Source organism: Scyliorhinus torazame, chromosome 14, assembly GCF_047496885.1.
Source record: "Scyliorhinus torazame isolate Kashiwa2021f chromosome 14, sScyTor2.1, whole genome shotgun sequence".
NCBI classification, from domain to species: domain Eukaryota; kingdom Metazoa; phylum Chordata; class Chondrichthyes; order Carcharhiniformes; family Scyliorhinidae; genus Scyliorhinus; species Scyliorhinus torazame.
Window position 1 is genome coordinate 5653946 of NC_092720.1, and position 26770 is coordinate 5680715.

The 26770-nt window shown below is 50.6% G+C and overlaps 1 protein-coding gene across 1 annotated transcript in view; it reads right to left on the reverse strand.

Annotated features, from left to right (window-relative positions):
* The window catches only part of LOC140389493 (claudin-1-like), a 123299-nt gene that overhangs the window by 12252 nt on the left and 84277 nt on the right, over positions 1-26770 (reverse strand). The window contains 1 exon segment of the mRNA XM_072473642.1: positions 7594-7678. Within this exon segment, the coding sequence (XP_072329743.1) occupies positions 7594-7678 (85 nt within the window).

Sequence of the window (26770 nt, forward strand, 5' to 3'; positions counted from 1 at the left end):
CAAATACTGGCCGAGCCAGCGACACCCTCATCCCACAAACTAATAACAGTGAAAGGTATTAATACAGGTATCTAATATACACACTGGTTAACAATCTGTGCTTCTTATGGATGATTAGCTTTTGAGGGAACAGGCCAATGATTTGCTGGTTACCCCGACTGCGATGCCTGATTCAAGACTGTGGCAGGAACTAACGCCCCCAAAAATGTACATTAAACACAAGAGTTTGAGAAGTTACATTTTAAATGTGAGATGACCCAAAGTAAAACCCAGGTCAATTTCTTTCCATACAGCACATCGCACCCTGAGGTGCTTCACGATACAATATTACCTCCATGACAAAGACACAGCCCAAGGGTTCTGCACAGTTCCCAATCGCTCCGTGGACTTTGGTGGGAGAGCCCGAGGCAAAACCCTCTCTCCAATGGGCATTTACTGTGGCAGACAAAAGCTTTATTCAGCGCCTAGTCCTGTACCCCGAGTGTTCTGCAACACTTGATCGTGGGGAACCTGGCTTTTCTAGAACATTCTTACAATTTGTGTACAGTGGAAGCTGACTGTCTCTTTGCTCACGGGATGGTGATTAGGAGGGAGAGTTGTTGCTGACGCGTTTTCCCCATTGTTCCGAAAGAGAGTGTTACTGGCATTGCTGCCAAAATATCACCGGAGAGGAGCCAGAGTAGAAATGGGAATCCAGTTCCTGCTGTTGTCTGCTTCAAACTATGGGCATGATTTTCCCACCGCGTTGCGCCTGGCACCAATCTGGGCACATCGGGAGCTTCGCAGGGAAGGCCCAAATCGGGCTTCACACCAGGCACAAAACCACACTCTTTAAATATGGCTCATTTGGGGCAGCATGGTAGCATTGTGCATAGCACAATTGCTTCACAGCTCCAGGGTCCCAGGTTTGATTCCGGCTTGGGTCACTGTCTGTGCGGAGTTTGCACATCCTCCCCGTGTCTGCGTGGGTTTCCTCCGGGTGCTCCGGTTTCCTCCCACAGTCCAAAGATGTGCAGGTTAGGTGGATTGGCCATGATAAATTGCCCTTAGTGTCCAAAATTGCCCTTAGTGTTGGGTGGGGTTACTGGGATAGGGTGGAGGTGTTGACCTTGGGTAGGTTGCTCTTTCCAAGAGCCGGTGCAGACTCGATGGGCCGAATGGCCTCCTTCGGCACTGTAAATTCTATGATAATTTTGATATGCGTGGCCTATTTGAGGCTGCTTCATCCGGTTCCCGAGAGCCATCGGCCACACCGGCGAGGCCTCACCTGGTTGATGGTCTCTCCTGGAGGTCTCAGAGGCTGTTGGAGCCCCCAAGTGGTCAGGGACAAGGCAGGGCAGGTCCTTGGCACTCCCCTGGCACCCAGGCACCCTGGCAGTGCAAGGTTGGCACGGTCAGGTTGGCACTGTCAGGGTGCCAGGGCACAGCCATGGTGCCCGATTGGCACTGTGAATCCTTGGGCACTGCCCGAGTGCCATGCTGACAGTGCCAGGCGCCAGATTGGCACTGTCAAGGTCAGGGCCTGTGGGGTGCAATGCACAACGGGGGTTGAAGAGGGGTATGAAGGATGGGAGGTGAAGGGGGGATATTAAGGGGGCAGCATAAAGGTTTGGGGGTGAATGGGAGGTTCCTGAAAGTGGGGGATGTGGGGCCGGAACTGAGGGGGACCCTCAGTAACTTCTGAGCAGAGTTTGCTGACTTTAGGCGGTGTTAATATCCATGACTGCGGGGGCTGGCATTGATTTGATTTGATTTATTATTGTCACATGTTTTAGTATACAGTGAAAAGTATTGTTTCTTGCATGCTGTACAAACAATACACACCGTACATAGGGAAGGAAGGAGAGACTGCAGAATATAATGTTACAGTTATAGCAAGGTGTAGAGAAAAGATCAACTTAATACGAGGTAGGTCCATTCAAAAGTCTGATAGCAGGAGAGAAGAAGCTGTTCTTGAGTCGGTTGGTACGTGACCTCAAACTTTGGTATCTTTTTCCTGACGGAAGAAGGTGGAAGGGAATATGTCCAGGTGCGTGGGGTCCTTAATTATGCTGGCTGCCTTTCTGAGGCAGCGGGAACTGTACACAGAGTAGATGGATGGGAGGCTGGTTTACGTGATTGTTGGTGGGTGGGGGGATTTGGGGGCGTTCAGTGACCCCTGAGCGGAGTTTGCTGACTTTGGGGGGGTGTAACATTCACCGCCCACCATGTGGCCTGGGCTTGCGAAATCCTACAAACAGTCCATGATTGAGGCAATTCACACCACTTTAACCTGGGATTATCCCTCTCTCCAATTGCACCATCTAGACCTGTAAAGACTTAATTACCTGCAAAGACTCGCATTCAAAGTATCGTCTTGCATCATTGACTTTGTCGATAGAAATGTTTCAGGAACCCAGCTCTTCATTTACCTGAGGAAGGAGCAGTGCTCCGAAAGCTAGTGATTCAAAACAAACCTGTTGGACTTTAACCTGGTGTTGTAAGACTTCTTACAGTGTTCCATTTTAACTGGAACCAACTGAATCACAATGAAATCAGTCAGGTGGGAGTGAGCTGTGACTCAGCAATTAACACTCACCCTGGGTCAGACATTTGTGTGTTCAATTCAGAGACTTCAGCACATTATGTAGGCTGTCATTCCTCTACAGTACTGAGGGAGTGCCGCCCTGTCAGAGGGTAAGTACTGAGAGAGTGCCGCACTGTCAGAGGGTCAGTACTGAGGGAGTGCCGCCCTGTCAGAGAGTCAGTACTGAGGGAGTGCCGCCCTGTTAGAGTGTCAGTACTGAGGGAGTGCTGCACTGTCACAGGGTCAGTACTGAGGGAGAGCTGCACTGTCAGAGGGTAAGTACTGAGAGAGTACTGCACTGTCAGAGGGTCAGTATTGAGGGAGTGCTGCACTGTCAGAGGGTCAGTACTGAGGGAGCGCTGTACTGTCAGAGGGTATGTACTGAGAGAGTGCTGCACTGTCAGAGGGTCAGTACTGTGGGAATGCTGCACTGTCAGAGGGTCAGTATGGAGGGAGTGCTGCACTGTCAGAGGGTCAGTACTGAGGGAGTGCTGCACTGTCAGAGGGTCAGTACTGAGGGGATGCTGCACTGTCAGAGAGTCAGTACTGAGGGAGAGCCGCACTGTCAGAGGGTCAGTACTGAGGGAGTGCCGCACTCTCAGAGGGTCAGTGCTGAGGGAGTGCCGCACTGTCAGAGGGTCAGTACTGAGGGACTGCCGCACTGTCAGAGGGCCAGTACTGAGGGAGTGCTGCACTGTCAGAGGGTCAGTACTGAGGGAGTGCTGCAGTGTCAGAGGGTCAGTACTGAGGGAGTGCCGCACTGTCAGAGGGTAAGTACTGAGAGAGTGCCGCACTGTCAGAGGGTCAGTACTGAGAAAGTGCCGCCTTGTCAGAGGGACAGTACTGAGGGAGTGCCGCCCTGTCAGAGGGTCAGTACTGAGAGAGTGCCGCACTGTCAGAGGGTCAGTACTGAAAGAGTGCTGCACTGTCAGAGGGTCAGTACTGAGGGAGTGCTGCACTGTCAGAGGGTCAGTACTGAAGGAGTGCTGCACTGTCAGAGGGTCAGTACTGAGGGAGCGCTGCACTGTCAGAGGGTAAGTACTGAGAGAGTACTGCACTGTCAGAGGGTCAGTACTGAGGGAGTGCGGCACTGTCAGAGGGTCAGTACTGAGGGAGTGCTGCACTGTCTGAGGGTCAGTACTGAGGGAGTGCTGCACTGTCAGAGGGTCAGTACTGAGGGAGCGCTGCACTGTCAGAGGGTAAGTACTGAGAGAGTGCTGCACTGTCAGAGGGTCAGTACTGTGGGAATGCTGCACTGTCAGAGGGTCAGTACTGAGGGAGTGCTGCACTGTCAGAGGGTCAGTACTGAGGGAGTGCTGCACTGTCAGAGGGTCAGTACTGAGAGAATGCTGCACTGTCAGAGGGTCAGTACTAAGGGAGAGCCGCACTGTCAGAGGGTCAGTACTGAGGGAGTGCCGCACTGTCAGAGGGTCAGTACTGAGGGAGTGCGGCACTGTCAGAGGGTCAGTACTGAGGGAGCGCTGCACTGTCAGAGGGTAAGTACTGAGAGAGTGCTGCACTGTCAGAGGGTCAGTACTGTGGGAATGCTGCACTGTCAGAGGGTCAGTACGGAGGGAGTGCTGCGCTGTCAGAGGGTCAGTACTGAGGGAGAGATGCACTGTCAGAGGGTCAGTACTGAGGGAATGCTGCACTGTCAGAGGGTCAGTACTAAGGGAGAGTCGCACTGTCAGAGGGTCAGTACTGAGGGACTGCCGCACTGTCAGAGGTTCAGTACTGAGGGAATGCTGCACTGTCAGAGGGTCAGTACTAAGGGAGAGCCGCACTGTCAGAGGGTCAGTACTAAGGGAGAGCCGCATTGTCAGAGGGTCAGTACTGAGGGACTGCCGCATTGTCAGAGGGTCAGTACTGAGGGAGTGCTGCACTGTTAGAGGGTCAGTACTGAGGGAGTGCGGCACTGACAGAGAGTAAGTGCTGAGGGAGTGCCGTACTGTCAGAGGGTCAGTACTGAGGGAGTGTTGCACTGTCAGAGGGTCAGGACTGAGGGAGTACTGCACTGTCAGAGGGTCAGTACTGAGCGAGTGCCGCACTGTCAGAGGGTCAGTACTGAGGGAATGCCGCATTGTCAGAGGGTCAGTACTGAGGGAATGCCGCACTGTCAGAGGGTCAGTACTGAGGGAGAGCTGCACTGTAAGAGGGTCAGTACAAAGGGAGTGCTGCATTGTCAGAGGGTCAGCACTGAGGGAGTGCTGCACTGTCAGAGGGCCAGTACTGAGGGAGTGCTGCACTGTCAGAGGGTTAGTACTGAGGGAGTGCCGCACTGTCAGAGGGTTAGTACTGAGGGAGTGCCGCACTGTCAGAGGGTTAGTACTGAGGGAGTGCCGCACTGTCAGAGGGCCAATACTGAGGGAGTGCTGCACTGTCTGAGGGTCAGTACTGTGGGGGTGCTGCATTGTTAGAGGGTCTGTACTGAGGGAGTGCCGCACTGTCAGAGGGTCAGTACTGAAGGAGTGCCGCTCTGTCACAGGGTCAGTAATGAGGGGGTGCTGTACTGTCAGAGGGTCAGTACTGAGGGAGTGCCGCACTGTCAGAGGGTCAGTACTGAGGGAGTGCCGCACTGTCAGAGGGTCAGTACTGAGGGAGCGCTGCACTGTCAGAGGGTCAGTAGTGAGGGAGTGCCGCACTGTCAGAGGGTCAGTACTGAGGGAGTGCCGCACTGTCAGAGGGTCAGTACTGAGTGAGTGCTGCACTGTCAGAGGGTCAGTGCTGAGGGAGTGCCGCCCTGTCAGAGGGTCAGTACTGAAGGAGCGCCGCACTGTCAGAGGGTCAGTGCTGAGGGAGTGCCGCACTGTCCGAGGGTCAGTACTGAGGGTGTGCTGCACTGTCAGAGGGTCAGTACTGAGGGAGTGCCGCACTGTCAGAGGGTCAGTACTGAGGGAGCGCTGCACTGTAAGTGGGTCAGTACAGAGGGAGTGCTGCATTGTCAGAGGGTCAGTACTGAGGGAGTGCTGCACTGTCAGAGGGCCAGTACTGAGGGAGTGCTGCACTGTCAGAGGGTCAGTACTGAGGGAGTGCCACACTGTCAGAGGGTTAGTACTGAGGGAGTGCCGCACTGTCAGAGGGTCAATACTGAGGGAGTGCCGCACTGTCAGAGGGTCAGTACTGAGGGAGTGCTGCACTGTCAGAGGGTCAGTACTGTGGGGGTGCTGCATTGTTAGAGGATCTGTACTGAGGGAGTGCCGCACTGTCAGAGGGTCAGTACTGAAGGAGTGCTGCACTGTCAGAGGGTCACTGAGAGTGTGCTACACTGTCAGAGGGTCAGTACTGAGGAAGTGCCGCAGTGTCAGAGGGTCAGTACTGAGGGAGTGCTGCACTGTCAGAGGGTCAGTACTGAGGGAGTGCCGCAGTGTCAGAGGGTCAGTACTGAGGGAGTGCTGCACTGTCAGAGGGCCAGTACTGAGGGAGTGCTGCACTGTCAGAGGGTCAGTACTGAGGGAGTGCCACACTGTCAGAGGGTTAGTACTGAGGGAGTGCCGCACTGTCAGAGGGTCAATACTGAGGGAGTGCCGCACTGTCAGAGGGTCAGTACTGAGGGAGTGCTGCACTGTCAGAGGGTCAGTACTGTGGGGGTGCTGCATTGTTAGAGGATCTGTACTGAGGGAGTGCCGCACTGTCAGAGGGTCAGTACTGAAGGAGTGCTGCACTGTCAGAGGGTCACTGAGAGTGTGCTACACTGTCAGAGGGTCAGTACTGAGGAAGTGCCGCAGTGTCAGAGGGTCAGTACTGAGGGAGTGCTGCACTGTCAGAGGGTCAGTACTGAGGGAGTGCCGCAGTGTCAGATGGTCAGTACTGAGGAAGTGCCACACTGACAGAGGGTCAGTACTGAGGGAATGCTGCACTGTGAGAGGGTCAGTACTGAGGGAGTGCTGCACTGTCAGAGGGTCAGTACTGAGGGAGTGCTGCACTGTCAGAGGGTCAGTACTGAGTGAGTGCTGCACTGTCAGAGGGTCAGTACTGAGGGAGTGCCGCACTGTCAGAGGGTCAGTACTGAGGGAGCGCTGCACTGTCAGATAGTCAGTACTGAGGGAGTGCTGCACTGTCAGAGGGTCAGTACTGAGGGAGTGCTGCACTGTCAGAGGGTCAGTACTGAGGGAGTGCTGCACTGTCAGAGGGTCAGTACTGAGGGAGTGCTGTACTGTCAGAGGGTCAGTACTGAGGGAGTGCTGTACTGTCAGAGGGTCAGTACTGAGGGAGTGCTGTACTGTCAGAGGGTCAGTACTGAGGGAGTGCTGCACTGTGAGAGGGTCAGTACTGAGGGAGTGCTGCACTGTCAGAGGGTCAGTGCTGAGGGAGTGCCACACTGTCAGAGTCAATACTGAGGGAGTGCCACACTGTCAGAGTCAATACTGAGGGAGTGCCACACTGTCAGAGTCAATACTGAGGGAGTGCCACACTGTCAGAGTCAATACTGAGGGAGTGCTGCAGTGTGGGGGTTGCTGTCTTAAACTAAGGTCTGCCCGCTCTGGTAAATATAGAATCAGAGAATCCCTACAGTGCAGGGGGCCATTTGGCCCATCGAGTCTGCACCGAGCCTTTGAAGGTGCACTCTACCCATGCCTACACCACTGCATCCCCACAACCCCAGAACCTTTCCTGTCCATCCCTGGACAATCCACCTAACCTGCACGTCTTTAGACTGTGGGAGGAAACCGGAGCACCCGGAGGAAACCCACGCACACACGGGGAAAACGTGCAAACAGCACACAGAGAGTCACCAGAGGCCGGATTTGAACCCGAGTCCCTGGAGCTGTGAGGCAGCTGAGCTAACCACTGTGTCACCCCAAAGCCCTTAAATCTTTGACAGAGTAGGGGAGTTGCAACAACAACAACCCCACCAAAAAAAACATCCGGTATGAATGCCGTGTTCAGATTGGCTGCCGTGATTCTTCACATCACCGTGACCACCATTCAAAATGCCGTAATTTGTTCTCGTTATCCTGAAGTTGTGTTCGTGGGTATATAATCGGGAGCTTTCCCTTTCTTCATTAGCTTCTAGATGCACAGCTTACCTGCTGTTGGTTGGTGTAAAGGGATTGTAGAACTCCTGGGCAATATTGTTTCCATACCAGGCTGTGGCAACTAATACAGCGAGACCTTGAGAGGGAGAGATCAGGAAGGAACATCAGCACTCTGTCAGCTCCTGTTAAAAGAATTTGTACCAAGGTTTCCATGCCCGGTATGATACACATTCCTATCTCCCAAGATGCAGGTTTCAGAGTGATGGATTTGAAATTGTTATTTTCTATTTGTGGCAGTAATGTTGTTAAAAGCCTGGGTTAAGGTTTATATTTGTTGCAGCAATATTATTAAAGAACCTAGGTTAAGGTATCCAGACTGTGTTTATGTTAAAGCTGTAATTAAGGAGTCATAAAAGGTGGTCATGGTTAATTCCAACTACTTATTGGTCACAGATAAAGCATTAAAGGGATATTGTTGTAATTGCTAAAGATTCACTGGAGAGTAGATAATTTAGGAGAGGCGTCATTTGTCCTAGCTAAGCAGGTCATGTGACGTCTTGGTGAGATACAGATGATGTCATTATTGGGAAGAGCCAGGTCTTACTGTAATTTTGCAGTTTGCCTTGGGAATTGTGTCTGAAAACACAGAATGATTTTAAGTTGAACAGCAGTTTTCCTGCTCTTGAAAGAAACTCTCTACAAAGTCTCTACGCAGCTGAGCAAATACCTGTTTTGTTAATTTTATTGGTAAGTTGCATTTGAACAGTATTGGGTTGCTTACTTGGAGTTAGCAGCAGGAATAGATGATACGTTTAAGTTTTTCCTTGGGTTTAAGAACTGTTTAATTGATAGTTGTGTTTAAGAACTGTTTAATTGTTCCTCTTCAGCATACCTCTTCATTCACCTGAGGAAGGAGCAGCGCTCCGAAAGCTAGTGACATCGAAACAAACCTGTTGGACTTTAACCTGGTGTTGTAAGACTTCGTACTGTGCTCACCCCAGTCCAACGCCGGCATCTCCACATCATGTTTAATTGTTAATTGTAAAGTTATTTTCTTTGATGTTAATGTGGTTAATTCTGTGTTTAAATTAAAGTTTGTTTTAACATAAATATACCTATTGGCCAGTGTCGTCACTCCGGGGGTGAAGTATTCTTTCCTCACAGGTTTACAAAATTAAAAAAAAATTGGGGTTCCCATTTGGTATGTTAATGTGAATTATTTGAAATGAAACTTAAAAAGTAGTTGAAATGATGCCCAAGGGGGCCGCTGAGGTCCACGTGACCTTTCCTGATTTCCAAACAGGCAAAGAATGTATGGATGGCGAAAGATTCCTCCAGGAAGTTTTAAAAATGTAAATGACCATGGATAGAATGTTTCCCCTTGAATAAGCATTCACAATGTGAAGCCACTTGTGAGTTTACACTGGATGTAAGCAAATTACTGCGGATGCTGGAATCTGAAACCAAAGAGAAAATGCTAGAAAATCTCAGCAGGTCTGGCAGCATCTGTAGGGAGAGAAAAGAGCGAACGTTTTGAGTCCGATGACTCTTTGTCAAAGCTAACAGACAGAGAAAGTGGGAAATATTTATACTGTGGAGTGAGAATGAAAGATGAGTCATAGACACAGAAACCCAGGGAACCGAGTGCTAATGGCCGCAGAAACCAAGGGGAAAGGGTGCTAATGGCAGTCCCCAGAGAGAACAAAAGATGTGAGAGGCCAAACGAAAATGAAATGAATGAAATGAAAATCGTTTATTGTCACAAGTAGGCTTCAAATGAAGTTACTGTGAAAAGCCCCTAGTTGCCACATTCCGGCGCCTGTTCGGCAAGGCTGGTACAGGAATTGAACCGTGCTGCTGGCCTGCCTTGGTCTGCTTTCAAAGCCAGCGATTTAGCCCAGTGAGCTAAACCAGCCCCTACAGCAGAGAAACTAACAGAGGGTGAACTGTGACAGATGGAGATGTGGGAGGAGGGGAAGTGGGAAGCAAAGGGGAGAAGGGGTAAGGAAAGGTTGATAAGATTGTGGGGGGGGGGGGGGTTAAATATATATGAAGAAAGACAAGAAAGAAAGAAATGGTAAAAGACAATTGAAATGAAATGGGTTGAAAACAAATGGGTCTAGGTGGGGTAGAGCTGATCATCTGAAGTTGTTGAATTCGATGTTGAGACCGGAACACTGTAGCGTGCCGAACCGGAAGATGAGGTGCTGTTCCTCCAGTTTGCGTTGAGCTTCACTGGAACATTGCAGCAGGCCAAGAACAGACATGTGGGAATGGGAGCAGGGTCTTGTGTTAAAATGGCAAGCATCAGGAAGGTCGGGGTCCTGAATGCGCACAGACCGAAGATGCTCAGCAAAGCGATCACCCAGTCTGCGTTTGGTCTCTCCGATATAGAGGAGACCACATTGGGAGCAGCGAATGCAGTAGACCAGATTGGAAGAGGTGCAAGTGAAACGCTGCTTAACCTGGAATGAGTGTTTTGGGCCTGGGATGTATGGGAAGGTGCCATGGGTGATGGGAGAGGAGTTGGGAGTGGTGGAAGAGTGGACTAGATTGTCTCGGAGGGAACGGTCTCTGCAGAATGCTGACAGAGAGAGTGAAGGGAAGATGTGTTTGGTGGCGCCATCACGCTGGAGTTGGCGAAAATGGCGGAGGATTATGCTTTGCATACGGAAGCTGTTGGGATGAAATGTGAGGACGAGGGGGACTCTATCCTTGTTCTGGGAGGGAGGGGAGGGGGTGAGGGTAGTGGTGCGGGAGATGGACCGCACACAGTTGAGGGCCCTGTCTACAACTGTAGGTAGGAAACCACGGTTGAGGAATTAGGAACATTTCCGAAGCACCATTTTGGAAAGTGGCATCATCGGAACAAATGCGACGGAGGCGAAGGAGTTGAGAGAAAGGGAGGGAGTCCTTACAGGGTGTAACCTACAGAAACAGAACCCTGCCTAACAATCGATCAACCCAGGCAATGCAAGGGGAACTCATTTGCTTTCACTGGCAAAGATTCACCTCCACTGAAACCTGACATAACCTTATCTGAAAAAACAGATATTCCATAAAACATAGGAGCAGAATTAGGCTATTCGGCTCATCGACCCGGCTGCGCCATTCAAATCGTGGCCGATATATTTCTTATTCCCATTCTCCTGCCTCCTCCTGTTAACCGTGATCCCCTTATTAATCAGGAACCTATCTATCCAGCAGAGATGGCAGAAGAGGATTCTGGGAGAAGGCACCTCGACTGTACTGTGGGGAGCTGAAGAACTAGTCAAGGAGCGGTTAAGCCCGAAACACTACATTAGTATTTCCCTCCCTCTTTCTTCCTCCTCTAACCAAAAGAACGAGGGACTGTGAGGAGTACAAGGAAGGATAAAGAAGGATATCACAGCCAGCAGGTAAGTGATTGGCTGGTGACTGGTCAGTACATAGAACATAGAACATATGGCCCATCGAGTCTGCACCGACCCACTTAAGCCCTCACTTCCACCATATTCTTGTTACCCAATAACCCCTCCTAACCTTTTTGGTCACTAAGGGCAATTTATCATGGCCAATCCGCCTAACCTGCACGTCTTTGGACTGTGGGAGGAAATCGGAGCACCCGGGGGGAACCCACGCACACACGGGGAGAACATGCAGACTCCACACAGACAGGGACCCAGCAGGGAACCAAACCTGGGACCCTGGTGCTGTGAAGTCACAGTGCTGGCCACTATGCTGCCCCCCCTCATGGTGTTTTCTCTTGTTCTCTCTTGGTGTTGTATGGAAGTTAACTTAAGGGTGAAGTCATGGCAGGAGATCCAAGACCAGTGTCATGCTCCTCCTGTGCGATGTGGGAATTCAGGGACCCTACCGGTGTCCCTGGCTCCTTCACATGCTGGAAATGTGTCCAACTGCAGCTCCTGTCAGGCCGCTTGACGGCTCTGGAGCTGTGGATGGACTCACTTTGGAGCATCCGCGGTGCTGAGGAAATTGTGGAAAGCACATTCAGTAAGTTGGTCACACTGCAGATAATAATTACTGAGGAAATAGAGAATCATAGAAGGAAGCCATTTGGCCCATCGAATCTGCACCGCCCTTGGAAAGAGCACCCCACCTAAGCCCACACCACCACCCCATCCCCACACCTCCACCCTATTCCTATAACTCCACCCAACCATTTGTGGACATGAAGGACAATGATGATAATGATAATGATAATCGCTTATTGTCACAAGTAGGCTTCAATTAAGTTACTGTGAAAAGCCCCTAGTCGCCACATTCCGGCGCCTGTTCGGGGAGACTGTTACGGGAATCGAACCGTGCTGCTGGCCTGCCCTGGTCTGCTTTAAAAGCCAGCGATTTAGCCCAGTGAGCTAAACCAGCCAATTTAGCACAGGTGATCACCAGACACAGCAAGAGTAGGAAAGCAGTGCAGGGATCCCCTATGGTCATCTCACTTCAAAACAGATATACCGTTTGGGATACTGATGAGGGAGATGGTTCACCAATGGAAGGTGGCAGCAGCCAGGTTCATGGCACCGTGGCTGGCTCTGCTGCACAGGAGGGCAGGATAAAGCAAGGCAGGGCTATAGTGATAGGGGATTCAATTGTAAGGGGAATCGACAGGAGTTTCTGCGGGCGCAAACTAGACTCCAGGATGGTATGTTGCCTCCTTGATGCAAGGGTCAAGGATGTCTCGGAGCAGCTGTGGGACATTCTGGAGGTGAACAGCCAGCTGTCGTGGTGCATATAGGCACAAATGGTAAAAAACGGGACGAGGTCCTACAAGCTTGATTTTGGGAGTTAGGAGTTAAACTAAAAAGTAGGACCTCAAAGGCTTGAACTTACTGGAGTTTAGAAGAATGAGAGGGGATCTCATAGAAACATATAAAATCCTGATGGGACTGGACAGGCTGGATGTGGGAAGAATGTTCCCGATATTGAGAACGCCCAGAACTAGGGGTCACAGCCTAAGAATAAGGGGTCAGCCATTCAGGACTGAGATGAGGAAGAACTTCTTCTCTCAGAGAGTTGTGAGCTTGTGGAATTCTCTCCCACAGAAAGCTGTCGGGGCCGGTTTGTTGGATATATTCAAGCGGGAGCCATACGTGGCCCTTGCGGCTAAAGGGATCAAGGGTACGGAGAGAAAGCAGGAGTGGGATACTGAATTTGCATGTCAGCCATGATCTTGAATAATGGTGCAGAGGCCGAAAGGCCTACTCCTGCACCTATTTTCTATGTTTCTATGTTTCTCGGTCTTAAAGACAGTGACTGGGACTCCACACTCTTCTGCGGCAAAGAGTTCCGCAGATTCACCACCCTCTGGCTGAAGAATTCCTCCTCATCTCTGTTTTAAAGGATCGTCACCACAATCTTATGAAGGGAAATTAGGGGCGGGTAATACGTGTTGTTTGCCCAGCGATAGGGATGGGTAATACGTGTTGTTTGCCAGCGATAGGGACGGGTAATACGTGTTGTTTGCCCCGCGATAGGGATGGGTAATACGTGTTGTTTGCCCAGCGATAGGGACGGGTAATACGTGTTGTTTGCCCAGCGATAGGGACGGGTAATACGCGCTGTTTGCCAGCGATAGGGACGGGTAATACGTGTTGTTTGTCCAGCGATAGGGATGGGTAATACGTGTTGTTTGCCAGCGATAGGGACGGGTAATACGTGTTGTTTGTCCCGCGATAGGGATGGGTAATACGTGTTGTTTGCCCAGCGATAGGGACGGGTAATACGTGTTGTTTGCCCAGCGATAGGGACGGGTAATACGCGCTGTTTGTCCAGCGATAGGGACGGGTAATACGCGCTGTTTGTCCAGCGATAGGGATGGGTAATACGTGTTGTTTGCCAGCGATAGGGACGGGTAATACGTGCTGTTTGCCCAGCGATAGGGATGGGTAATACGTGTTGTTTGTCCAGCGATAGGGTCGGGTAATACGTGTTGTTTGCCCAGCGTTAGGGACGGGTAATACGTGTTGTTTGTCCAGCGATAGGGATGGGTAATACGTGTTGTTTGCCCAGCGTTAGGGACGGGTAATACGTGTTGTTTGTCCAGCGATAGGGATGGGTAATACGTGTTGTTTGCCCAGCGATAGGGATGGGTAATACGTGTTGTTTGTCCAGCGATAGGGATGGGTAATACGTGTTGTTTGCCAGCGATAGGGATGGGTAATACGTGTTGTTTGTCCAGCGATAGGGACGGGTAATACATGTTGTTTGCCCAGCGATAGGGACGGGTAATACGTGTTGTTTGCCAGCGATAGGGATGGGTAATACGTGTTGTTTGCCCAGCGATAGGGATGGGTAATACGTGTTGTTTGCCCAGCGATAGGGACGGGTAATACGTGTTGTTTGCCAGTGATAGGGATGGGTAATACGTGTTGTTTGCCCAGCGATAGGGACGGGTAATACGTTTTGTTTGCCCAGCGATAGGGATGGGTAATACGTGTTGTTTGTCCAGCGATAGGGATGGGTAATACGTGTTGTTTGCCAGTGATAAGGATGGGTAATACGTGTTGTTTGCCAGTGATAGGGATGGGTAATACGTGTTGTTTGCCCAGCGATAGGGACGGGTAATACGTGTTGTTTGCCCAGCGATAGGGATGGGTAATACGTGTTGTTGGCCAGCGATAGGGATGGGTAATACGTGTTGTTTGCCCAGCGATAGGGACAGGTAATACGTGCTGTTTGCCCAGCGATAGGGACGGGTAATATGTGTTGTTTGCCCAGCGATAGGGACGGGTAATACGTGCTGTTTGCCCAGCGATAGGGGCGGGTAATACGTGTTGTTTGCCCAGCGATAGGGATGGGTAATAATTGTTGTTTGCCCAGCGATAGGGACGGGTAATACGTGTTGTTCGCCCAGCGATGGGCACGGGAGCAATAGGTCAGAGGGTGAGAGCATTGAGGGAGAACTAGGGAATATGGACAGTGTGGCTCTGAGGCAGAGCAGACGGGGAGAAGTTGCTGAACACAGCGGGTCTGGTGGCCTGAAGTGCATATGTTTTAATGCAAGGAGCATTACGGGTAAGGCAGATGAACTTAGAGCTTGGATTAGTACTTGGAACTATGATGTTGTGGCCATTACAGAGACCTGGTTGAGCGAAGGGCAGGATTGGCAGCTAAACGTTCCAGGATTTAGATGTTTCAGGCGGGATAGTGGGGGATGTAAAAGGAGAGGTGGAGTTGCGCTACTTGTTCGGGAGAATATCACAGCTGTACTGCGAGAGGACACCTCAGAGGGCAGTGAGCTATATGGGTAGAGATCAGGAATAAGAAGGGTGCAGTCACAATGTTGGGGGTATACTACAGGCCTCCCAACAGCCAGCGGGAGATAGAGGAGCAGATAGGTAGACAGATTTTGGAAATGAGTAAAAACAACAGGGTTATGGTGATGGGAGACTTCAACTTCCCCAATATTGACTGGGACTCACTTAGTGCCAGGGGCTTAGACGGGGCGGAGTTTGTAAGGAGCATCCAGGAGGGCTTCTTAAAACAATATGTAGACAGTCCAACTAGGGAAGGGGCGGTACTGGACCTGGTATTGGGGAATGAGCCCGGCCAGGTGGTAGATGTTTCAGTAGGGGAGCAATTCGGTAACAGTGACCACAATTCTGTAAGTTTTAAAGTACTGGTGGACAAGGATAAGAGTGGTCCGAGGATGAATGTGCTAAGTTGGGGGAAGGCTAATTATAACAATATTAGGCGGGAACTGAAGAACATAGATTGGGGGCGGATGTTTGAGGGCAAATCAACATCTGACATGTGGGAGGCTTTCAAGTGGCAGTTGAAAGGAATACAGGACCGGCATGTTCCTGTGAGGAAGAAAGTTAAATACGGCAATTTTCGGGAACCTTGGATGACGAGTGATATTGTAGGCCTCGTCAAAAAGAAAAAGGAGGCATTTGTCAGGGCTAAAAGGCTGGGAACAGACGAAGCCTGCGTGGAATATAAGGAAAGTAGGAAGGAACTTAAGCAAGGAGTCAGGAGGGCGAGAAGGGGTCACGAAAAGTCATTGGCAAATAGGGTTAAGGAAAATCCCAAGGCTTTTTACACGTACATAAAAAGCAAGAGGGTAGCCAGGGAAAGGGTTGGCCCACTGAAGGATAGGCAAGGGAATCTATGTGTGGAGCCAGAGGAAATGGGCAAGGTACTAAATGAATACTTTGCATCAGTATTCACCAAAGAGAAGGAATTGGTAGATGTTGAGTCTGGAGAAAGGGGTGTAGATAGCCTGGGTCACATTGTGATCCAAAAAGACGAGGTGTTGGGTGTCTTAAAAAATATTAAGGTAGATAAGTCCCCAGGGCCTGATGGGATCTACCCCAGAATACTGAAGGAGGCTGGAGAGGAAATTGCTGAGGCCTTGACAGAAATCTTTGGATCCTCGCTGTCTTCAGGGGATGTCCCGGAGGACTGGAGAATAGCCAATGTTGTTCCTCTGTTTAAGAAGGGTAGCAAGGATAATCCCGGGAACTACAGGCCGGTGAGCCTTACTTCAGTGGTAGGGAAATTACTGGAGAGAATTCTTCGAGGCAGGATCTACTCCCATTTGGAAGCAAATGGACGTATTAGTGAGAGGCAGCACGGTTTTGTGAAGGGGAGGTCGTGTCTCAATAACTTGATAGAGTTTTTCGAGGAGGTCACTAAGATGATTGATGCAGGTAGGGCAGTGGATGTTGTCTATCTGGACTTCAGTAAGGCCTTTGACAAGGTCCCTCATGGTAGACTAGTACAAAAGTTGAAGTCACACGGGATCAGGGGTGAGCTGGCAAGGTGGATACAGAACTGGCTAGGCCATAGAAGGCAGAGAGTAGCAATGGAGGGATGCTTTTCTAATTGGAGGGCTGTGACCAGTGGTGTTCCACAGAGATCACTGCTGGGAGCTTTGCTCTTGGTAGTATATATACATGATTTGGAGGAAAATGTAACTGGTCTGATTAGTAAGTCTGCAGACGACACAAAGGTTGGTGGAATTGCGGATAGCGATGAGGACTGTCGGAGGATACAGCAGGATTTAGATTGTCTGGAGACTTGGGCGGAGAGATGGCAGATGGAGTTTAATCCGGATAAATGTGAGCTAATGCATTTTGGAAGGTCTAATGCAGGTAGGGAATATACAGTGAATGGTAGAACCCTCAAGAGTATTGAAAGTCAAAGAGATCTAGGAGTAGAGGTCCACAGGTCATTGAAAGGGGCAACACAGGTGGAGAAGGTAGTCAAGAAGGCATACGGCATGCTTGCCTTCATAGGCCGGGGCATTGAGTATAAGAATTGGCAAGTCATGTTGCAGCTGTATAGAACCTTAGTTAGGCCACACTTGGAGTATAGTGTTCAATTCTGGTCGCCACATTACCAGAAGGATGTGGAGGCTTTAGAGAGGGTGCAGAAGAGATTTACCAGAATGTTGCCTGGTATGGAGGGCATTAGCTATGAGGAGCGATTGAATAAACTCGGTTTGTTCTCACTGGAACGAAGGAGGTTGAGGGGAGACCTGATAGAGACATATAAAATTATGAGGGGCATAGACAGAGTGGATAGTCAGAGGCTTTTCCCCAGGGTAGAGGGGTCAATTACTAGGGGGCATAGGTTTAAGGTGAGAGGGGCAAGGTTTAGAGTAGATGTACGAGGCAAGTATTTTACGCAGAGGGTAGTGGGTGCCTGGAACTCGCTACCGGAGGAGGTAGTAGAAGCAGGGACGATAGGGACATTTAAGGGGCATCTTGACAAATATATGAATAGGATGGGAATAGAAGGATACGGACCCAGGAAGTGTAGAAGATTGTAGTTTAGTCGGGCAGCATGGTCGGCACGGGCTTGGAGGGCCGAAGGGCCTGTTCCTGTGCTGTACATTTCTTTGTCTTTGTTTGTTGATAGTGACGGGTAATACGTGTTGTTTACCCAGCGATAGGGACGGGTAATACGTGCAGTTTGGCCAGCGATAGGGATGGTTAATACGTGCTATTTGTCCAGCGATAGGGACGGGTAATACGTGTTGTTTGCCCAGCGATAGGGACGGGCAATACGTGTTGTTTGCCCAGCGATAGGGATGGGTAATATGTGTTGTTTGCCCAGCGATAGGGATGGGTAATACGTGTTGTTTGCCCAGCGATAGGGACGAGTAATACGTGTTGTTTGCCCAGCGATAGGGACGGGTAATACGTGTTGTTTGCCCAGCGATAGGGATGGGTAATCCGTGTTGTTTGCCCAGCGATAGGGATGGGTAATACGTGTTGTTTGCCCAGCGATAGGGATGGGTAATAGTGTTGTTTGCCCAGCGATAGGGACGGGTAATACGTGCTGTTTGCCCAGCGATAGGGATGGGTAATACGTGTTGTTTGCCCAGCGATAGGGACGGGTAATACGTGTTGTTTGCCCAGCGATAGGGACATGTAATACGTGTTGTTTGCCCAGCGATAGGGATGGGTAATACGTGTTGTTTGCCCAGCGATAGGGACGGGTAATACGTGCTGTTTGTCCAGCGATAGGGACGGGTAATACGTGTTGTTTGCCCAGCGATAGGGGCGGGTAATACGTGCTGTTTGTCCAGCGATAGGGATGGGTAATACGTATTGTTTGCCCCGCGATAGGGACGGGTAATACGTGTTGTATGCCCAGCGATAGGGATGGGTAATACGTGTTGTTTGTCCAGCGATAGGGATGGGTAATACGTGTTGTTTGCCCAGCGATATGGACGGGTAATACGTGTTGATTGCCCAGCGATAGGGATGGGTAAACGTGCTGTTTGCCCCGCGATAGGGACGGGTAATACGTGTTGTTTGTCCAGCGATAGGGACGGGTAATACATGTTGTTTGCCCAGCGATAGGGATGGGTAATACGTGCTGTTTGTCCAGCGATAGGGACGGGTAATACGTGTTGTTTGCCCAGCGATAGGGATGGGTAATACGTGTTGTTTGTCCAGCGATAGGGACGGGTAATACGTGCTGTTTGCCCAGCGATAGGGATGGGTAATACGTGTTGTTTGCCCAGCGATAGGGATTGGTAATACGTGTTGTTTGCCCAGCGATAGGGATGGGTATTACGTGTTGTTTGCCCAGCGATAGAGATGGGTATTACGTGTTGTTTGCCCAGCGATAGAGATGGGTAATACGTGTTGTTTGCCCAGCGATAGGGACGGGTAATACGTGTTGTTTGCCCAGCGATAGGGATGGGTAATACGTGCTGTTTGTCCAGCGATAGGGACGGGTAATACGTGTTGTTTGTCCAGCGATAGGGACGGGTAATACGTGTTGTTTGTCCAGCGATAGGGACGGGTAATAGGTGTTGTTTGCCCAGCGATAGGGATGGGTAATACGTGTTGTTTGTCCAGCGATAGGGACGGGTAATACGTGCTGTTTGCCCAGCGATAGGGACGGGTAATACGTGTTGTTTGCCCCGCGATGGGATGGGTAATACGTGTTGTTTGTCCCGCGATAGGGACGGGTAATACGTGTTGTTTGCCCCGCGATAGATATGGGTAATACGTGTTGTTTGTCCAGCGATAGGGATGGGTAATACGTGGTGTTTGTCCCGCGATAGGGACGGGTAATACGTGCTGTTTGCCCAGCGATAGGGACGGATAATACGTGTTGTTTGCCCAGCGGTAGGGACGGGTAATACGTGTTCTTTGTCCAGCGATAGGGACGGGTAATACGTGCTGTTTGCCCAGCGATAGGGATGGGTAATACGTGCTGTTTGCCCAGTGATAGGGACGGGTAATACGTGTTGTTTACCCAGCGATAGGGATGGGTAATACGTGTTGTTCGCCCAGCGATAGGGATGGGTAATACGGGTTGTTTGCCCAGCGATAGGGATGGGTAATACGTGCAGTTTGCCCAGCGATAGGGATGGGTAATACGTGTTGTTTGCCCCGCGATAGGGATGGGTAATACGTGTTGTTTGTCCAGCGATAGGGACGGGTAATACGTGTTGTTTGCCCCGCGATAGGGATGGGTAATACGTGTTGTTTGTCCAGCGATAGGGATGGGTAATACGTGTTGTTTGCCCAGCGATAGGGACGGGTAATACGTGTTGTTTGTCCAGCGATAGGGACGGGTAATACGTGTTGTTTACCCAGCGATAGGGATGGGTAATACGTGTTGTTTGCCCAGCGATAGAGATGGGTAATACGTGTTGATTGCCCAGCGATAGGGATGGGTCAACGTGCTGTTTGCCCCGCGATAGGGACGGGTAATACGTGTTGTTTGTCCAGCGATAAGGACGGGTAATACATGTTGTTTGCCCAGCGATAGGGATGGGTAATACGTGCTGTTTGTCCAGCGATAGGGACGGGTAATACGTGTTGTTTGCCCAGCGATAGGGATTGGTAATACGTGTTGTTTGTCCAGCGATAGGGACGGGTAATACGTGTTGTTTGCCCAGCGATAGGGATGGGTAATACGTGTTGTTTGTCCGGCGATAGGGATGGGTAATACGTGCTGTTTGCCCAGCGATAGGGATGGGTAATACGTGTTGTTTGCCCAGCGATAGGGATTGGTAATACGTGTTGTTTGTCCAGCGATAGGGACGGGTAATACGTGTTGTTTGCCCAGCGATAGGGATGGGTAATACGTGTTGTTTGTCCAGCGATAGGGACGGGTAATACGTGCTGTTTGCCCAGCGATAGGGATGGGTAATACGTGTTGTTTGCCCAGCGATAGGGATTGGTAATACGTGTTGTTTGCCCAGCGATAGGGATGGGTAATACGTGTTGTTTGCCCAGCGATAGAGATGGGTATTACGTGTTGTTTGCCCAGCGATAGAGATGGGTAATACGTGTTGTTTGCCCAGCGATAGGGACGGGTAATACGTGTTGTTTGCCCAGCGATAGGGATGGGTAATACGTGCTGTTTGTCCAGCGATAGGGACGGGTAATACGTGTTGTTTGTCCAGCGATAGGGACGGGTAATACGTGTTGTTTGTCCAGCGATAGGGACGGGTAATAGGTGTTGTTTGCCCAGCGATAGGGATGGGTAATACGTGTTGTTTGTCCAGCGATAGGGACGGGTAATACGTGCTGTTTGCCCAGCGATAGGGACGGGTAATACGTGTTGTTTGCCCCGCGATGGGATGGGTAATACGTGTTGTTTGTCCCGCGATAGGGACGGGTAATACGTGTTGTTTGCCCCGCGATAGATATGGGTAATACGTGTTGTTTGTCCAGCGATAGGGATGGGTAATAGGTGGTGTTTGTCCCGCGATAGGGACGGGTAATACGTGCTGTTTGCCCAGCGATAGGGACGGGTAATACGTGTTGTTTGCCCAGCGATAGGGACGGGTAATACGTGTTCTTTGTCCAGCGATAGGGACGGGTAATACGTGCTGTTTGCCCAGCGATAGGGATGGGTAATACGTGCTGTTTGCCCAGCGATAGGGACGGGTAATACGTGTTGTTTACCCAGCGATAGGGATGGGTAATACGTGTTGTTCGCCCAGCGATAGGGTTGGGTAATACGGGTTGTTTGCCCAGCGATAGGGATGGGTAATACGTGCAGTTTGCCCAGCGATAGGGATGGGTAATACGTGTTGTTTGCCCAGCGATAGGGACGGGTAATACGTGTTGTTTGTCCAGCGATAGGGACGGGTAATACGTGTTGTTTACCCAGCGATAGGGATGGGTAATACGTGTAGTTTGTCCAGCGATAGGGACGGGTAAACGTGCTGTTTGCCCCGCGATAGGGACGGGTAATACGTGTTGTTTGTCCAGCGATAGGGACGGGTAATACATGTTGTTTGCCCAGCGATAGGGATGGGTAATACGTGCTGCTTGTCCAGCGATAGGGACGGGTAATACGTGTTGTTTGCCCAGCGATAGGGATGGGTAATACGTGTTGTTTGTCCAGCGATAGGGACGGGTAATACGTGCTGTTTGCCCAGCGATAGGGATGGGTAATACGTGTTGTTTGCCCAGCGATAGGGATTGGTAATACGTGTTGTTTGCCCAGCGATAGGGATGGGTATTAAGTGTTGTTTGCCCAGCGATAGAGATGGGTAATACGTGTTGTTTGCCCAGCGATAGGGACGGGTAATACGTGTTGTTTGCCCAGCGATAGGGACGGGTAATACGTGTTGTTTGCCCAGCGATAGGGATGGGTAATACGTGCTGTTTGTCCAGCGATAGGGACGGGTAATACGTGTTGTTTGTCCAGCGATAGGGACGGGTAATACGTGTTGTTTGTCCAGCGATAGGGACGGGTAATAGGTGTTGTTTGCCCAGCGATAGGGATGGGTAATACGTGTTGTTTGTCCAGCGATAGGGACGGGTAATACGTGCTGTTTGCCCAGCGATAGGGACGGGTAATACGTGTTGTTTGCCCCGCGATAGGGATGGGTAATACGTGTTGTTTGTCCCGCGATAGGGACGGGTAATACGTGTTGTTTGCCCCGCGATAGATATGGGTAATACGTGTTGTTTGTCCAGCGATAGGGATGGGTAATACGTGGTGTTTGTCCCGCGAAAGGGACGGGTAATACGTGCTGTTTGCCCAGCGATAGGGACGGGTAATACGTGTTGTTTGCCCAGCGATAGGGACGGGTAATACGTGTTCTTTGTCCAGCGATAGGGACGGGTAATATGTGCTGTTTGCCCAGCGATAGGGATGGGTAATACGTGCTGTTTGCCCAGCGATAGGGACGGGTAATACGTGTTGTTTACCCAGCGATAGGGATGGGTAATACGTGTTGTTTGCCCAGCGATAGGGATGGGTAATACGGGTTGTTTGCCCAGCGATAGGGATGGGTAATACGTGCTGTTTGCCCAGCGATAGGGATGGGTAATACGTGTTGTTTGCCCCGCGATAGGGATGGGTAATACGGGTTGTTTGCCCAGCGATAGGGACGGGTAATACGTGTTGTTTGCCCCGCGATAGGGATGGGTAATACGTGTTGTTTGTCCAGCAATAGGGATGGGTAATACGTGTTGTTTGCCCAGCGATAGGGACGGGTAATACGTGTTGTTTGTCCAGCGATAGGGACGGGTAATACGTGTTGTTTACCCAGCGATAGGGATGGGTAATACGTGTTGTTTGTCCAGCGATAGGGACGGGTAATACGCGTTGTTTACCCAGCGTTGGGACGGGTAATACATGTTGTTTGTCCAGCGAGAGGGACGGGTAATACGTGATGTTTACCCAGCGATAGGGATGTGTAATACGTGTTGTTTGTCCAGCGATAGGGATGGGTAATACGTGTTGTTTGTCCAGCGATAGGGACGGGTAATACGTGTTGTATGCCCAGCGATAGGGACGGGTAATACATGTTGGTTGTCCAGCGATAGGGACGGGTAATACGTGTTGTTTGCCCAGCGATAGGGATGGGTAATACGTGTTGTTTGTCCAGCGATAGGGATGGGTAATACGTGCTGTTTGCCCAGCGATAGGGATGGGTAATACGTGTTGTTTGCCCAGCGATAGGGATTGGTAATACGTGTTGTTTGTCCAGCGATAGGGACGGGTAATACGTGTTGTTTGCCCAGCGATAGGGATGGGTAATACGTGTTGTTTGTCCAGCGATAGGGACGGGTAATACGTGCTGTTTGCCCAGCGATAGGGATGGGTAATACGTGTTGTTTGCCCAGCGATAGGGATTGGTAATACGTGTTGTTTGCCCAGCGATAGGGATGGGTATTACGTGTTGTTTGCCCAGCGATAGAGATGGGTATTACGTGTTGTTTGCCCAGCGATAGAGATGGGTAATACGTGTTGTTTGCCCAGCGATAGGGACGGGTAATACGTGTTGTTTGCCCAGCGATAGGGATGGGTAATACGTGCTGTTTGTCCAGCGATAGGGACGGGTAATACGTGTTGTTTGTCCAGCGATAGGGACGGGTAATACGTGTTGTTTGTCCAGCGATAGGGACGGGTAATAGGTGTTGTTTGCCCAGCGATAGGGATGGGTAATACGTGTTGTTTGTCCAGCGATAGGGACGGGTAATACGTGCTGTTTGCCCAGCGATAGGGACGGGTAATACGTGTTGTTTGCCCCGCGATGGGATGGGTAATACGTGTTGTTTGTCCCGCGATAGGGACGGGTAATACGTGTTGTTTGCCCAGCGATAGGGATGGGTAATACGTGCTGTTTGTCCAGCGATAGGGACGGGTAATACGTGTTGTTTGTCCAGCGATAGGGACGGGTAATACGTGTTGTTTGTCCAGCGATAGGGACGGGTAATAGGTGTTGTTTGCCCAGCGATAGGGATGGGTAATACGTGTTGTTTGTCCAGCGATAGGGACGGGTAATACGTGCTGTTTGCCCAGCGATAGGGACGGGTAATACGTGTTGTTTGCCCCGCGATGGGATGGGTAATACGTGTTGTTTGTCCCGCGATAGGGACGGGTAATACGTGTTGTTTGCCCCGCGATAGATATGGGTAATACGTGTTGTTTGTCCAGCGATAGGGATGGGTAATAGGTGGTGTTTGTCCCGCGATAGGGACGGGTAATACGTGCTGTTTGCCCAGCGATAGGGACGGGTAATACGTGTTGTTTGCCCAGCGATAGGGACGGGTAATACGTGTTCTTTGTCCAGCGATAGGGACGGGTAATACGTGCTGTTTGCCCAGCGATAGGGATGGGTAATACGTGCTGTTTGCCCAGCGATAGGGACGGGTAATACGTGTTGTTTACCCAGCGATAGGGATGGGTAATACGTGTTGTTCGCCCAGCGATAGGGATGGGTAATACGGGTTGTTTGCCCAGCGATAGGGATGGGTAATACGTGCAGTTTGCCCAGCGATAGGGATGGGTAATACGTGTTGTTTGCCCAGCGATAGGGACGGGTAATACGTGTTGTTTGTCCAGCGATAGGGACGGGTAATACGTGTTGTTTACCCAGCGATAGGGATGGGTAATACGTGTAGTTTGTCCAGCGATAGGGACGGGTAAACGTGCTGTTTGCCCCGCGATAGGGACGGGTAATACGTGTTGTTTGTCCAGCGATAGGGACGGGTAATACATGTTGTTTGCCCAGCGATAGGGATGGGTAATACGTGCTGCTTGTCCAGCGATAGGGACGGGTAATACGTGTTGTTTGCCCAGCGATAGGGATGGGTAATACGTGTTGTTTGTCCAGCGATAGGGACGGGTAATACGTGCTGTTTGCCCAGCGATAGGGATGGGTAATACGTGTTGTTTGCCCAGCGATAGGGATTGGTAATACGTGTTGTTTGCCCAGCGATAGGGATGGGTATTAAGTGTTGTTTGCCCAGCGATAGAGATGGGTAATACGTGTTGTTTGCCCAGCGATAGGGACGGGTAATACGTGTTGTTTGCCCAGCGATAGGGACGGGTAATACGTGTTGTTTGCCCAGCGATAGGGATGGGTAATACGTGCTGTTTGTCCAGCGATAGGGACGGGTAATACGTGTTGTTTGTCCAGCGATAGGGACGGGTAATACGTGTTGTTTGTCCAGCGATAGGGACGGGTAATAGGTGTTGTTTGCCCAGCGATAGGGATGGGTAATACGTGTTGTTTGTCCAGCGATAGGGACGGGTAATACGTGCTGTTTGCCCAGCGATAGGGACGGGTAATACGTGTTGTTTGCCCCGCGATAGGGATGGGTAATACGTGTTGTTTGTCCCGCGATAGGGACGGGTAATACGTGTTGTTTGCCCCGCGATAGATATGGGTAATACGTGTTGTTTGTCCAGCGATAGGGATGGGTAATACGTGGTGTTTGTCCCGCGATAGGGACGGGTAATACGTGCTGTTTGCCCAGCGATAGGGACGGGTAATACGTGTTGTTTGCCCAGCGATAGGGACGGGTAATACGTGTTCTTTGTCCAGCGATAGGGACGGGTAATATGTGCTGTTTGCCCAGCGATAGGCTGGGTAATACGTGCTGTTTGCCCAGCGATAGGGACGGGTAATACGTGTTGTTTACCCAGCGATAGGGATGGGTAATACGTGTTGTTTGCCCAGCGATAGGGATGGGTAATACGGGTTGTTTGCCCAGCGATAGGGATGGGTAATACGTGCTGTTTGCCCAGCGATAGGGATGGGTAATACGTGTTGTTTGCCCCGCGATAGGGATGGGTAATACGGGTTGTTTGCCCAGCGATAGGGACGGGTAATACGTGTTGTTTGCCCCGCGATAGGGATGGGTAATACGTGTTGTTTGTCCAGCAATAGGGATGGGTAATACGTGTTGTTTGCCCAGCGATAGGGACGGGTAATACGTGTTGTTTGTCCAGCGATAGGGACGGGTAATACGTGTTGTTTACCCAGCGATAGGGATGGGTAATACGTGTTGTTTGTCCAGCGATAGGGACGGGTAATACGCGTTGTTTACCCAGCGTTGGGACGGGTAATACATGTTGTTTGTCCAGCGAGAGGGACGGGTAATACGTGATGTTTACCCAGCGATAGGGATGTGTAATACGTGTTGTTTGTCCAGCGATAGGGATGGGTAATACGTGTTGTTTGTCCAGCGATAGGGACGGGTAATACGTGTTGTATGCCCAGCGATAGGGACGGGTAATACATGTTGGTTGTCCAGCGATAGGGACGGGTAATACGTGTTGTTTGCCCAGCGATAGGGATGGGTAATACGTGTTGTTTGTCCAGCGATAGGGATGGGTAATACGTGCTGTTTGCCCAGCGATAGGGATGGGTAATACGTGTTGTTTGCCCAGCGATAGGGATTGGTAATACGTGTTGTTTGTCCAGCGATAGGGACGGGTAATACGTGTTGTTTGCCCAGCGATAGGGATGGGTAATACGTGTTGTTTGTCCAGCGATAGGGACGGGTAATACGTGCTGTTTGCCCAGCGATAGGGATGGGTAATACGTGTTGTTTGCCCAGCGATAGGGATTGGTAATACGTGTTGTTTGCCCAGCGATAGGGATGGGTATTACGTGTTGTTTGCCCAGCGATAGAGATGGGTATTACGTGTTGTTTGCCCAGCGATAGAGATGGGTAATACGTGTTGTTTGCCCAGCGATAGGGACGGGTAATACGTGTTGTTTGCCCAGCGATAGGGATGGGTAATACGTGCTGTTTGTCCAGCGATAGGGACGGGTAATACGTGTTGTTTGTCCAGCGATAGGGACGGGTAATACGTGTTGTTTGTCCAGCGATAGGGACGGGTAATAGGTGTTGTTTGCCCAGCGATAGGGATGGGTAATACGTGTTGTTTGTCCAGCGATAGGGACGGGTAATACGTGCTGTTTGCCCAGCGATAGGGACGGGTAATACGTGTTGTTTGCCCCGCGATGGGATGGGTAATACGTGTTGTTTGT